Here is a 15,878-nt window from a genome sequence, read left to right as displayed (position 1 = left end):
CATTAATGTGCAGCTCATGTGCAACTACAAAAAGATCATCATGCAGATTCTCAGAAAGGTGCCATGATTCATTCATCCTGCACCAGTCCACACTTACTGGTTCCTTTGGACAAACCAGCTGGATCCTTGGAGACAAGTGCTACCCACTTAAAATGTGGCTGATGACACCCATGAGGAACCCAAGCACTGGGGCCCAAGAGCGCTACAATCAAAGCTAAATAACAACAAGATGTGTAACAGAGCAAGCAATTAGAATGCTGAAGATGTGCTTCTGGTCCCTGGACAGATCTAGAGATGCTCTTCAACACGCACCGACAGGGTCTCGAGAATGATCGTGGTGTGCTACACTATGTAAAACATAGTGCAGAAATAGTGAGGGTTAGAGCTGAAGGAGGAGTAAGATGCAGAGCGCAGGACCTCTTTGGAACAGGAGGAGGAGAGGAAGAAGAACAGTAGGAGAAGGAAAGTGGCTCCAGCTGTGACGCACCTTGTTGCCCAGAATGACTACATGATGGCATACATTAGTTAGGTTGCACCAGTGCATCCATCTGACAGCCACATGCTGAACCCACTTGGCTCCCGCCCCCACCCCCACCCCCACCGCCCCCTTCCCCCCCCCCCCAAAACAATACAGTTCTGCAATTAACAAAGCATCCCTATCACAAACACCCATTGCTCAGCTTCCAGTCATGTCTTACCATTCATCACAAGTGAGAAGGACACTTGCCAGGTAACGGGAAAGCACACATGAGATGAGAAAGTAGTCCAATTAATTTTTATGTGGCTTGAAAAATAAACAGAAACTTAACAATCTAATGTTGCATTGCACACCCATGTGCTTACGTCTGTGAAGCTACAAATCTTTCGCTCTTCGTTTTTCTGCTACTCCTGCATGGTGCAACCCCTGTGACTTCAGCAGAGATAGAGGCAAGCTCCTCAGATCCCTGCTCTGACTGCTGAGATACTCTAGGTCAATGTCCTCTGAGTTTTGCAGCCTGTGAGGGCCCCACTAAAGAATGCTCCACTTGCATCTGCGCAGGGCAGGCTCGGCCATCATAAGGACACAGGCCATCATGTAGGGCACACAATAATAAAATCCTCTCTAAATGTCCTGATCTCATCCTTTATTAACAGCACTACCCACCTACTTTTCCTCTTTGCCTATCCTTCCTAAATGTCGAATATCCTTGAACATTAAGTTCCCAGCCTTGGTCACCCTGCAGTCATCTCTCCGTAATAGCAATTAGATCATACCTGTTTCCTTCCATTTGTGCCATCCATTCATCTACCTTGTTGCGAATACTGTGTGTATTCAGATAGAGTGCCTTTAATTCTGTCTTTTTAGAAGTTTTGCTCTAGGCTTATCTGCTGGCGCATTCTGAAGTATGTATGCTCAGTCTCTTCCTGCCACACTCAGATTATCAATTCTCTTATTGCTACCTTGCTCTCTTGCCTTTTCCTCTCTCTTTAATTTATCACATCTTCCCTCACGTGATCCCTCACCCCCATTATTTAGTTTAAAGCCCTCTCTACCGCCCTAGTTATACAACAAGCAGGAACACTGGTCCCAGTATGGTTCAGGTGTAGACTGTCCAAACGGTACAGCTCCCACTGGTGCCCATGAATCTGAACCCGTTTCTCCCACACCAATCTTTAAACCATGCATTTAACTCTCTATTCTTATTTAGCCTACTCCAATTTGCTCGTGGCTCAAATCTTTGGATTATTACCTTTGAGGTTCTGCTTTGTAATTTAGCCCCTAGCTCCTCATACTGTCGAAGCACAACCTCTTTCCTTGTCATACCTCTGCCTACAGCACAGAAGGAGGCCATTAGACCCATTGTATCTGTGGCAGCTCCTTGTTGAGCCATCTAAAAGTAATCCCACAGATTTATATTTTCCAAGTCTTCAAAAATTAATATAATTTTCCTTAAAGGTTTCAGTGGCCTCTGCCTCAATAACAACCTGTGGTGGAGTATTCCATGCTCCAATAACTCTGCATGAAAAGTTTCTTCCAAACTCATTCTTCACTGTTAGTGACAATTTTAAATGGATGATCTCTTGTCATTGACTGTACAGACATGATGGAGAAACATGTGGTTTTTGACTGATATTTGTATCCAACCGAGGAAATAGTGAACTCAGAGTGGAATTTTATACTGGTGGCGGGGGTCTCGATGTCATGGGAAACCGACACCGAGATCCCCGCACTGGCTCTTGTACAGAAGGCCTGCAAATTTAGTGCCGATTAGGAACTGAACTGGACAGTGATTTAGGACCCCGCCGCTGGAAGTCCCAGCCTTGCAGAGCTGCCGGCCAATCAGAGGCCGGCAGCTGCAGTGCCACCGAGGAGGCAATGGCTGCTGCTATAGCTGTAGCCACCAAACACCGGGAGCAGTGCTGGAACCAGGCTCAAGGTAGGTCAGGGCAGGGGGGGTCTCGCGGGGTGGGGGTCACAGAGGGGGTGTGGTATGGGGGTCGGCAGCAAGGGCAGGGGGGTGGCCCTCAGTGGGCTCCCCCCTTCCCGATGCCGGGTATCTCATTCAGGCACTATGCGGCTTTGAACGAGGGACCCCCACCCTTGCAGCCAGGAAGCAGCCCGCACAGTTTTTCATGCTGTGCTTCCCGTGTAGTGATAGATAGTGTAGTAATTGCGGCTGCAGCGAGAAGAGGCCCTTAATTAAGGGTCAAGTACCCAGTTAAGGGCCTCAATTGATAGCGGGGTGGGAGGGCCATTCACAGGCCTTCAAGCCCCAGACTAAATTTTGGGAGAGGCAGGATAGTGGCGGGATTCTCCCCCCCACCTGATTTTATGCACTCACTGCCTCCAAACCTGCTGCGGGGGAGAGCATAAAATTCTGCCCAGGGGTCCTAGCAGAGCCAAATAAATGTGGTTATGTTAAGACCAAATGGTTATGAAAATTAATTACATTTCATAGTAATTATTATGGAGTTACTTTTCCCTTTAAGCTGTTAACAGTTATATATTCTCATCAACAGACATATTTAATTTCTCAAGTTCAACAACTATAGCCAACCATTGTTACAGGGGAATATTCTAAATATACAAGTGATTGAAACAAGGAGGTAAGAGAAACCAAGAAGCAATGTGAAATAGAGTACACATGTCCGTAGTCCCACTAACATGCCAGCAGCATATTGAGATGACATTTGTGAAGGTGTTTTATGTAGGATTTTTCATTGGTTTTCTTTTAGATTGCAAACTGCGATGGTGAATGTTATGGTCCATATCAGCTCTTGCCAGTTTTAGCCTATAGCATACTGTGCTTACTGTGCAATTAAAATATCTAGAGGCACCTTTAAATAAATGGATTATATTTAGCTCAAAACCAACCAAGGTATTTGCATTTACCCAGGCAGAAACAGAACTTTCCTTTTGTTCTTTCTTCTCCTGCCCCTCCATCCCCAATTCTTTCCTTGCCTCTGTAATTGCTTAAAAACGGTTACATCTCTAACTTCTTCCAGTTCTGACAAAACGTCATTGACCTGAAACATTAGGTGGAATTTTAAAGTTTTGACCCTCTGAGAGTGGGGCCGCCTGTAGTGCATGGTAAACTGCAAAGTATTTGCAGTGCCTTTGTCAGTGGCTTTTTAACCTGCATTTGCTTCTAACCTCTTGGTTTCCTCACTAATTCGCAGAAGTGGACACGATTAAGACCTGTATGAGTCTATTTTGGTTGAAATATTTAAAGGGGAAATGCAAAAATGACAGTTCAAGGATTGTGCAGATGGTGGAACAGAGGAAGGAACTGTGGTAATGGATTCCCAATGTAACAAGGCTGCGCCTCAGTTCACAGATGCTTCCCTAGACCTGATGCTGCATCGTGTAAGGGCGCACAGGCGCCTGTTGATGGTAGGAAAAAGCCTGCCTCAGAGAGCAAGACGGCTGGAGATCACTGAGGAGGTTAGCAGCAGGAGTGTGGTGCCACACTCCTGGATAGTGCGGAAATCAGGGCAGAAGAGGTGAGTACAATGGCACATTCAACTACATCCTGATCACCCCAATTCTTCCTTCCTAAGCCTACTCCTGCATATCACTCCTCACACCAATTTACCTTGCAAGCAAACCCATCTGTCTCTGTCTCTGCACTTCCTCAGATCCCCATTTGACCATCCACCACTAATACACACTCACATCTTAATGCAATGTCATGCTTATCCCTCATAGCAACCCTCATAAGAAAATAAGAAATAGCAGCAGAAGTAGACCATACGGCCTTCGAGCCTGCTCCGCATTCAATACAATCAGTGCTGATCTTCTGCCTCTTGATTCCCTGAGATTAAAAATCTGTCCTTCTTAGAATTAAATGTCAGCGATGTAGCATCCATAACCCATTGGGGTAGAGAATTTTGAAGATTCACAACCCTCTGAGTGAAGAGATTTCTCCTCATCTCAGTCCTAAATGATCAACCCGTAATCCTGAGACTGTGGCCTCTCAACAAATGTTGTCCATCCATCAATTTGACATATGCCAGGTCTCCCTCTTGGATCTCTTCTTTCTCACCTTGCAGGAGAAGAGACTACAGGACACCAGGAAAGGCAGAGAACAGGTGGTGGCCCTCCAGCTATCTCTATTCTGACAGCTGCAGAGAAGGAGATAAGCCAACTGTTGGCATGCCTGGCCATTGAAGATGGAGAGATGGGAGCCTCCCAGCTATTTGGTGACAGAATTAAATATCACACAACCATATGGCATACAACAGCCATTCATGTTGGTTTAATGTTATCAGTCAGTGAAATATGATCTTGTGGAAAATGTTCACTTAACACTTAACCTTGACAGTACTAATTCATGTCTTTAATCTCCCACAGATCCTTTGAGCATCCTTCAGAAGGTGGTGCAGGAGGAGGACGAAGACTTCTCAGAGGAGGTCGCTCACTCTGAGAATGCTCTGCACAGGACTCATGCAGACCATGCCACAGCTCAGATACACACACCTCAGGTGACCGACAAGACAGGTTTTTACCTGGTATTTCACACATCAAAATGAACAAGAGCAGATGGTGGAAATGGGGACATCAGTTCCTGTTGGAGGGTACAGGATGCTCCAAGCTCTGCTTCGCCGGCCACAGATGCTGAGTCTCGGAGGCCGTTGATGAAGAGGATAATTCTGGAGCAGCAGCAGAAAATGTATCAGTACATTGGTGGGGGAACCAACATGAGGGAAAAACATACTTGACCTAGTCCTCACCAATCTGCCTGCCGCAGATGCTTCTGTCCATGATTGTATTGGTAGGACTGACCACCGCACAGTCCTTGTGGAGACGAAGTCCTGCCTTCACATTGAGGATAACATCCATCGTGTTGTGGGCACTAGCACCATGCTAAATGGGATAGATTTCGAACAGATCTAGCAATGCAAAACTGGGCATCCATGAGGCGCTGTGGGCCATCGGCAGCAGCAGAATTGTACTCAACCACAATCTGTAACCTCATGGCCTGGCATATTCCCCACTCTACCATTACCATCAAGCCAGGAGACCAACCCTGGTTCAATGAAGAGTGCAGGAGGGCATGCCAGGAGCAGCACCAGGCATACTTCAAAATGAGGTGTCAACCTGGTGAAGCTACAACCCAGGACTACTTGCATGCCAAACTGCATAAGCAGCATGCAATAGACCGAGCAAAGCAATCCCATAACCAACAGGTCAGGTCTAAGCTCTGCAGTCCTGCCACATCTAGCCATGAATGGTGGTGGACAATTAAACAACTAACTGGAGGAGGTGGCTCCACAAATATCCCCATGCTCAATGATGGGGGAGCCCAGCACATCAGTGCGAAAGATAAAGCTGAAGCATTTGCAACAATCTTCAGCCAGAAGTGCTGAGCTGATGGTCCATCTCGGCCCCCTCCTGAAGTCCCCAGCATTACAGATGCCAGACCTAGGCCAATTCGATTCACTCCGCATGATATCAAGAAACGACTAAAGGCACTGCACACTGAAAAGGCTATGGGTCCTGACAATATTTCAGCAATAGTACTGAAGAGCTGTGCTCCAGAACTTGCCGCACCCCTAGCCAAGCTGTTCCAGTATAGCTATAACACTGGCATCTACCCGGCAATGTGGAACATTGCCCAGGTATGTCCTGTACACAAAAAGCAGGACAAGTCCAACCCGGCCAATTACCGCCCCATCAGTCTACTCTCAATCATCAGTAAAGTGATGGAAGGTGTCATCAACAGTGCCATCAAGCAGCACTTGTCCAGCAATAACCTGCTGAGTGACGCTCAGTTTGGGTACCGCAAGGGCCACTCAGCTCCTGACCTCCTTACAGCCTTGGTTCAAACATGGACAAAAGAGCTGAACTCAAGAGGTGAGGTGAGAGTGACTGCCCTTGACATCAAGGCAACATTTGACCGAGTATGGCATCAAGGAGCCCTAACAGAACTGGAGTCAATGGGAATCAGGGGGAAAACGCTCTGCTGGTTGGAGTCATACCTTGTGCAAAGGAAGATGGCTGTAGTTGTTGGAGGTCAATCATCTGAGCTCTAGAACATCACTGCAGGAGTTCCTCAGGGTAGTGTCCTAGGCCGAACCATCTTCAGCTGCTTCATCAATGACCTTCCTTCAATCATAAGGTCAGAAGTGGGGATGTTCGCTGATGATTGCACAATGTTCTGCACCATTTGCAACTCCTCAAATACTAAAGCAGTCCATGTAGAAATGCAGCAAGACCTGGACAATATCCAGGCTTGGGCTGATAAGTGGCAAGTAACATTCGCACCACACAAGTGCCAGGCAATGACCATCTCCAACAAGAGAGAATCGAAGCATCTCCCCTTGACATGCAATGGCATTACCATCGCTGAATCCCCCACTATCAACATCCTAGGAGCTACCATTGACCAGAATCTGAACTGGGGTAGTCATATAAATACCGTGGCTACAAGAGCAGGTCAGAGGCTAGGAATCCTGCGGCGAGTAACTCACCTCCTGACTCCCCAAAGCCTGTCCACCATCTACAAGGCACAGGTCAGGAGTGTGACAGAATACTCTCGATTTGCCTGGATGGGTGCAGCTCCAACAACACTCAAGAAGCTCGACACCATCCAGAACAAAGCAGCCCGCTTGATTGGTACACCATCCACAAACATTCACTCCCTCCACCACCGACACACAGTGGCAGCAGTGTGTATCATCTACAAGATGCACTGCAGCAACGCACCAAGGCTCCTTCGACAGCACCTTCCAAACCCGCAACCTCTACCACCTCGAAGGACAAGAGCAGCAGATGCATGGGATCATCACCACCTGCAAGTTCCCATCCAAATCACACACCATCCTGTCTTGGAACTGTATCCCCGTTCCTTCACTGTCACTGGGTCAAAATCCTGGAACTCCCTTCCTAACAGCACTGTCGGTGTACCTACCTCACATGGACTGCAGCGGTTCAAGAAGGCAGCTCACCACCACCTTCTCAAGGGCAATTAGGGATGGGCAATAAATGTTGGCCTGGCCAGTAACGCCCACATCCCATGAATAAAATAAATTTAAAAAAAGTACAGCCACACTGCGCACACTTGGAGAGAGATGGGAGAAGTCTATTGCAACTATGATGTTGCAGGCCTTTGCAGTGAAATTAATGGGACTGAAAGTTAACAAATCTCCTGGTTCCTGATGATCTATATCAGAGTGTTGAAAGAGGTGGCTGTAGAGATAGTGGATGCAATGGTGATCATCTTTCCTGCAGATTGGAAGGTAGTAAATGTAACCCCACTATTTAAGAAAGGAGGGAGAGAGAAAAGGGGGAACTACAGATCTGTTAACCTGACATCAGTGGCCGGGAAAATACTGGAATCTATTATAAAGGATGTGAAAACTAGACACTGTTACGGTCACATGGTGAGGGGTTTGGGTGGTTCCCACTGTTCAACTCCAACCTGACCCCTTTTTGTTTTACTTGTCAAATAAACAGACAGCGACAAGTTTTCTTGTAGGTTTAAAACAGAAAATCAATTATTTGTTGTTCAATACGCCTTAACTGAAATTATGGCAACTGCATCCACTCATTCATTCGCTCGTGTTCATGAAGCGACAGATAGAGAGGAAAAGAGGTATGCAATTCTAAGTGGGGGGCAGGTTTCAGGAGGTCATGGTAAACCTGTTGAAATCTCTTGGAAGTCAAGTTATTGTTGGATACAGGCCTGAGGTGTTTGTAGGTTTCTCCCTTGGTTGAAAATTCAGTTGAAGACAGTGGATCACTTCTAATTCATTGCTGTATAAGTAAAGATGTAGAATTCTACAGCAGGGCTTGCTGGAATTCTCCCAGTCCCTTTTCTGGAAAAGCTTCTTGGCTGCTTCTTTCTGGGTGTCTCTCTTTCACTCTCTCTCTGTCCCTAGGGCTGCCTTTTAAGGTAAAAATTTGTTACATCTTGCCTCTGATGGGATAGAGGTATTTTCTTCTCTGTAGTGATTGACAATAGCCTAGGATGCAGATACTTCACTCTTTCTTTGTTTCAGAATAACCCATTCAATTCAAAAGTGTCTCTTGATGGGTTCAGGATGAGAATAATATAGTTATGATGTTTCAACTTCACACCTTCTTTGTTTCATCAGAATCCATTTGATTTGGGAATATTTCAGGATGGGTGTAGCATGGGTGCAATTGACACCTCTTAACTTTGAAGGTATTCCTTTGTCCCTGTCAGACAGTTTAAATATACAAAGGCCATTAAAAAAAAAAGGTAAATTTTTAAAAGACAAAGTCAATTTTGTAACTTCAGTGCCAGTCTGTAATTTTCATCGTTGCACTTCTTGTATGCGTGACAACACTTAGAAAGTAATGGTAGGATTGAGCAGAGTCAATATGGATTTATGAAAGGGAAATCATGTTTGACAAACCTGTTAGAGTTTTTTTGAGGATGTAACTAGCAGAATAGATAAGGGGAAACCAGTGGATGTGGTGTATTTGGATTTTCAGAAGGCTTTTGATAAGGTCCCACACAGGAGGCTAATAAGCAAAATGAGAACACGTAGGATTGGGGGTAATACACCAGTATAGATTGAGAATTGGTTAATGGACAGAAAACAGAGAGTAGGAATAAGTGGGTCATTCTGAGGTTGGCAGGCTATGACTAGTGGAGTACCACAAGTATCAGTGCTTGGGCCCCAGCTGTTCACAACCTATATCAATGATTTGGATGTGGGGACCAAATGTAATATTTCCAAGTTTGTGGATGACACAAAACTAGGTGGGAATGTGAGTTGTGAGGAGGATGCAAAGAGGCTTCAAGGGGATTTGGACAGGCTAAGTGAATTGGCAAGAACATGGCAGATGGAACATTATGTGGAAAATGTGAACTTATCCACTTTGGTAGGAAAAACAGAAATGCAGAGTATTCCTTAAATGGTGAGAGATTGGGAAGTGTTGATGTCCAAAGGGACCTGATGTCCTTGTTCATAAGTCACTGAAAGCTAACACGCAGGTGCAACAAGCAATTAGGAAGGCAAATGGTGTGTTGGCCTTTATTGCAAGAGGATTTGAGTACAGGAGTAAAAAAGTCTTGCTGCAATTGTATAGAGCCTTGGCGACACCACACCTGGAGTATTGTATATAGTTTTAGTCTCCATACTCAAGGAAGGATATACTTGCCATAGAGCGAGTGCAACAAAGGTTCACCAGACTGATCCCTGGGATGACGGGATTGTCCTATGAAGAGAGATTGAGGAGACTGGGCCTATATTCTCTAGAGTTTAGAAGAATGAGAGATGATCTCATTAAACACGCAAAATTCTTAAAGGGCTCGACAGGGTAGTTGCACGAAGGATGTTTCCCTGGCTGGGATGTCTAGAACCAGGGGACAGAGTCTCAGAATGAGAGGTAGACCATTTAGGACTGAGATGTGGAAGAATTTCTTCACTCAGAGGATGTTGAATGTTTGGAAGGCAGTGAAGGCTCAGTCATTGCGTATATTCAAGTCAGAGATCAATAGATTTCTACATATTAACGATATCAAGGGATATGGGAATAGTGTGGGGATATGGGAATAGTGTGGGAAAATGGCATTGACATAGAAGATCAGCCATGATCTAGTTGAATGGAGGAGCAGGCTCAAGGGGCCGAATACCTACTCCTGCTCCTATTTCTTATGTCCCTATGTAAACTTGCACAGTTCGATGATTATAAGTACAGGCAATCAACTGTAACATTTCCATGACAATGCTTGTCCACCACCAGTCAATAGGAAAGTAAACATATAGCACCATTTCTCCAGTTTGAGATTATTTAATAACACCCATAAACATTAGAGATATGCTGTTTACGGTATTGCTGAGGAATTCAATTAGTGTTTCTTCCGGTAAAACTCGTTACCAATCCATGATTAAGGGCTCATTACATTGCTACCAATTTTGAGGGAGTTAGTACCTAAGTTAACCTGACAACTTCAAAGTGCTCCAGAGATAGGGAAAAATAAATTCTACACAAGCACGCATTTTTGCTATACTCATTTGCGGGATGTGGGCATTGCTGGCTAGGCCAGCATTTATTGCCCAACCCTAATGACCCTTGAGAAGGTGGTAATGAGCTGCCTTCTTGAACCGCTGCAGTCCTTGGCATATAGGTACACAAACAGTGCTGTTAGGAAAGGAGTTCCAGGATTTTGACCCAGCGACAGTGAAGGAACGGCAGTATAGTTCCAAGTTGGGATGGTGTGTGCTTGGAGGGGAACTTGCAGGTGGTGGTGCTCCCATGCACCTGCTGTCCTTGTCCTTCTAGGTCACTGGTTTGGAAGGTGCTGTCGAAAGAGCATTTGTGAGTTTATGCAGTGCATCTTGGATATGGTACACACTGCTGCCACTGTGCGTCAGTGATGGAGGGAGTGAATGTTGAAGGTGGTGGATGGGGTGCCAATCAAGTGGGCTGCTTTGTCCTGGATGATGTCGAGCTACTTGAGTGTTGGAGCTGCACTCATCCAGGCAAGTGGAGAGTATTCCATCAAACTCCTTTCTTGTGCCTTGTAGATGGTAGACAGGCTTTGAGGAGTCGGGAGGTGAGTTACGCACCACAGAATTCCCAGCCTCTGACCTGCTCTTGTAGTCACAGCATTTATATGGATACTCCAGTTTAATTTCTGGTCAATGGTGACCCCCAGGATATTGATGGCGGGGAATTCAGCAATGGTAATGCCATTGAACGTCAAGGGGAGATGGTTAGATTCTCTCTTGTTTGAGATGGTCATTGCCTAACACTTGGGTGGCACGAATGTTACTTGCCACTTATCAGCCCAAGCCTGGATGTTGTCCAAATCTTGCTGCCTATGGGTATGGGCTGCTTCAGCATCTGGGAAGTTGTGAATAGTGCTGAACATTGTGCAATCATCAGCAAGCATCCCCATTTCTTCGCTTATGATGGAGGGAATGTCATTGATGAAGCAGCTAAAGATGGTTCGGCCTAGGACACTACCCTGGGGAACTCCTGCAGTGATGTCCTGGGACTGAGATGACTGACCTCCAACAACCACAACCATCTTCCTTTGTGCTAGGTATGACTCCAACCAATGGAGAGTTTTCCCCTGATTCCCACTGACTCCAGTCTTGCTAGGGTTCCTTGATGCCAGACTCGCTCAAATGCTGCCTTGCTGTCAAGGGCAGTCACTCTCACCTCACCTCTAGAGTTCACCTCATGTGTCCATGTTTGGACCAAGGCTGTAATGGGGTCAGGAGCTGCATGTGTACATGTGGAAAACCTTTCACTGGCATTCAAATGTCACTGAACATTAACATTAGCAGACAAATGAATGTTCCAACATTATAGAGAATAAGAATTAATACTAGTCCAGTGAGAAACCTTTTAAACTTTTCTTTGCACTGCCTGTTTCATAAGGTTCCTTCATATGCTATTAACACTGCATGTTGCATCAATGTGAATTCGAAGCTACTTCACATCAACATAAATGGTATAGTGTAAGTCATCTAACATGTTATTTTGTGGAGCCTTTTTTCATCCCGTCTGGTAGTTTTGAACCCAATTTCCAACCGGTGATATATTATCAATTTTCATTCCATACATATTCAAAATGTTTTATTGCATGGTGCAAGTGTCTGAATTCAATTACAACCATATCATGCAGACACATCTATATGATCTAATTCAATGTACGCACTTACGTTTACTGTTTTGATTTGAAACAGATCTTCGCTCAACTCGACAAGTTGCCTGTGGCTTTCCAAACATACACTTCGGACAATCATTTGCTAACAATCAATAGAGATGACAGAGTGGTGAATTCCAGGTTAAAATATAGGAAACGATTAAATCATTTGCACTTATTCATAAGATATTAATATTACCGTTTACACGTGGTCTTTGATCATGTATAGCAATCAGTTGCACACAGGACTGCTGCACTAAAATAGAAGGAAAAAAAGTCAAATAAATACACCAACATACATTGACTTCAGCATATATGCAGACTGAAGTCCTAGCAATGGAGACCAAACATAACTTGTTCAGTGGTTGCTACAGAGATGTTCTCCGTTTCCTTTGTTTAGAAAATAACATTTGCATTTATCAAAATTAGCTCTATTTAGATGTAAAAATGTAAAAGCTAACAGAAAACTACATTGTAAAAAAGCAGCGCATATGACCGCCCTGCGAACTGAAGAAATAGAAATGTTTGCGAAGTGGAGCATAATAACTTTCTTATACATGCTGACTGTCGGCACTGCGAGTGGCTTTTAATATATTGAGATATTTTAATATGTAGTTTGACAGTTCATTATAAACCTTTAATGAAAGTAATTGCTGCTGAATAATTATATAGTTAATGCTGTCTTTTCTAACTCCATATTAAAGAGGGATGATCCTGTGGTAAGTCATCCTAACTCTGCCCCTAGTGCCAAATATTTTTTGATATCAGATGCCAACAATCATATTATTTAGCAGTGATTTTTGAAGGCAATATACTGACCAAAAATAAAATAAGACAATCAGTTAAGACAGACTAAAATTCCCTGGTAAGTTTGAAATTCAAAAGCTGCAAAGAAATGCACTTCACTCTGATCAACATTTTGAGCAATAAATGCAGTTTTAAATCTCAGTTGATAATTTCAAACATTATGCCCTGATATTCACAGGGGCGGGGTTCCGGAACAGAGGGAGGAGTTATAATCGGGAAACACAGAAGTTCGGGTTTCCCAGAATATCCTTGGGGTTTAAGTCTACAAAATGGATTTTGCTCTCCAAACAGATTCCCTGCCTGGAAGCCATCCTGATTGACAGACTTAGCTGCCTGTTAGACAGGGAAATCCCATGGCACAAGGCCGCATTCCAGGTGCAGGTAGGTTTATTGGTAATTGGGGGTAGAGACTGCAGGAGTGGGTATTGCATGTTTGGGAGGGTCAAGGTGCTTGCAGTCATGTTGAAAATCGTGAAAGGTGGGAGAAGAGATCGATGGCGGGTGGGTGGGTGTGGGGGGGGCGGGGTTGTTGATCAGGGGGAGCAATGGAGCTAAGTCAGGAGAGAGACATCACAACGGTGATCAAGGGCCAGTGATGGTTGGGGGCAGTGATCATAGGGGGTGTTGGTGAGGGGTTGGGGGGAGGGAAATCATGGCGGTGGGGGTGCAGGTTTCACATGCCTGGTCCTCCTGGCCCACAAGCAGTCCAGTAAATGCCTTTGCTGCCTTTCCCGCCTCCCTTTACCTGTCGGGTTTCCCAAGGCCCAGGAAACCTGGCCACTGTAGGTTAAAAATATAGATCTCGTTAAAATGAAAGCATGCAGCCTCCTTAAAAGCTTTCGACAACCAACCTGCCTTCTGAGGGCATTTTGGACCCTGCCCCTCATTCCGCCTCATTAAAACTGGAAGTGGGTAGGTTACAAACTTCAAATCAGTCACATAACCCATGACCATGCAGATATGGTGTGCTGACTATAATGTGTATTTACATATTTTTACATACACCACTGACCCTTGAGGTACAATTTATTTAAAGAACACAATTTATTTTTTTTAAGCTTAAATTTGTAATTAACTTTGAAAAAATTGGGACTAATTTAACTGTGAATTCTTGTGAGACTATGTGGGGTAAACCACAAGGTCACATCAAGTGAAATTACTCCAAACCTGTGAAAACTATATTGAAATACTTGATAAAATAGATGAAATGTTACGAACAGATGATTGAGGAAATAGAATGTCTTGGTGATTGGAGACCAAAAATTTCAGCCGATGGTTCAATGGACATATAAGCAATGAAGTGTAAAATCTTGGTGTTGCAGTAATAGATACTTTGAGACCTCAGCCTTATCAGGCAGCAACATGACTCAATAGATAAAAGATCAGTGAAAAAGGCATGCAACATTATCCTAAGTAACTGATCAGATCAGAAAGTCCTGGGGTTTGATCTCAAGTCTGTTCTGAGCTAGAATAATATTAGGGATGCTGACATAAAAGCAAAATACAGTGGATGCTGGAAATCTGAAATAAAAAGACCTGAAACATTATCTGGCAGCATCTGTGGAAAGAGAAGCAGAGTTAACGTTTCGGGTCAGTGACCCTTCATCGGTTCGATGAAGGGTCACTGACCCGAAACGTTAACTCTGCTTCTCTTTCCACAGATGCTGCCAGACCTGCTGAGTGATTCCAGCATTTCTTGTTTTTATTTCAGATTTCCAGCATCCGCAGTATTTTGCTTTTATATTACTGAAACATTATCTGTTTGTCTCTCCACAGATGCTGCCAGACCTGCTGTGCACTCGAGCACATCCTGTTTTTATTAGGGATGCTGAGATTGGCTTTAATGTCTGTGGGTTGTTAAGGGCTCTTAATGGCCAACCATGAGTGACTACTTGCTGGAAGAGTTATGCCAGGACTCGGGGAAGTACTGAGTGGGTTGCCTCAGGGTTGCTGTTGTAATTTGGAAACAGTAAGGATTCCATCAGTGACTTTGATTCAGAAACTCCATTGAAATTGTTGAAACTTGTCGATGACATCAAACTAGGAGGGGTAGAATGCTTGGAGCTTATGGCTTACAAATAAGCAATCAGCACACTTAAAAAGAGACAATGTCACACACTTCAACCTGGGCTGTAATTTGCTGTCTGAAGAGAAATTAAACTCATGTTGACTTCACCCTGCATACTTCCTTCACCAAACAATTAATATCTGATTGAGCTGAGGATTTGAAATTAGAATTTTTAGCCTGAAAGTGATAGAGAATCACAGAATCACAGAATAATACAGTGCAGAAGAGGCCCTTCGGCCTCTTTAATGCACCGATACATTAAAACACCTGACCTGTCTACCTAATCCCATTTGCCAGTACTTGGCCCATAGCTTTGAATGTTATGACGTGCCAAGTGCTCATCCAGGTACTTTTTAAAGGATGTGAGGCAACCTGCCTCTACCACCCTCCCAGGCAGGGCATTCCAGACCGTCACCACCCTCTGGGTAAAAAAGATAGAGCTCTACCTTAGCATCAGAATAATGCATTTGTGCATTATATGGTAATAGTCCCATCAATATAAACAATGTTATCTAACTTACTGTTAATCAGAACAAAAGAATTGGTCAAATATTTTCTTTTGTCTATCATGCATTTTGTCTGTCATGGTCAGGTAGCATATTTCAGCAGTTCATCTTTATAATATGTAAAATTTATGTCTCATGTTTACAATCAATTGTCTCAAATTTTGAACTCACAAACAGTAAAAAAAACAAATAAATAGGTAGGTAAAGTACAAATCAAACACGAGGAATGCAGTATCAAAGAAAAACTACTAAGGACATACAAGCACAACAAATGTAGCATGAGCAGTCAGTAAAATCGATTAAAAGAGCTAATGGAATTGCTCCAAATAATTTTTTTTTACATCATTTCAGCCACCACAAAAGTTTCTCCAAATTGAGCAC

General features: G+C 44.1%; 1 protein-coding gene across 1 annotated transcript in view; it reads right to left on the bottom strand.

Annotated features, from left to right (window-relative positions):
• LOC137371004 (tumor necrosis factor ligand superfamily member 13B-like) overlaps window positions 1–15,878 on the bottom strand; it is a 71,462-nt gene that overhangs the window by 2,572 nt on the left and 53,012 nt on the right. Inside the window, exons 3-4 of the mRNA XM_068032904.1 lie at window positions 12,316–12,372; window positions 12,133–12,219 (exon numbers count right to left, since the gene is read on the bottom strand). Of these exons, the coding sequence (XP_067889005.1) occupies window positions 12,133–12,219; window positions 12,316–12,372 (144 nt within the window). The remainder of the gene's footprint in view (window positions 1–12,132; window positions 12,220–12,315; window positions 12,373–15,878) is intronic.

Source organism: Heterodontus francisci, chromosome 6 (assembly GCF_036365525.1).
Source record: "Heterodontus francisci isolate sHetFra1 chromosome 6, sHetFra1.hap1, whole genome shotgun sequence".
NCBI classification, from domain to species: domain Eukaryota; kingdom Metazoa; phylum Chordata; class Chondrichthyes; order Heterodontiformes; family Heterodontidae; genus Heterodontus; species Heterodontus francisci.
The sequence above is the reverse complement of the archived record's forward strand: the minus strand, read 5'-3'. Positions and strand labels throughout refer to the sequence as shown.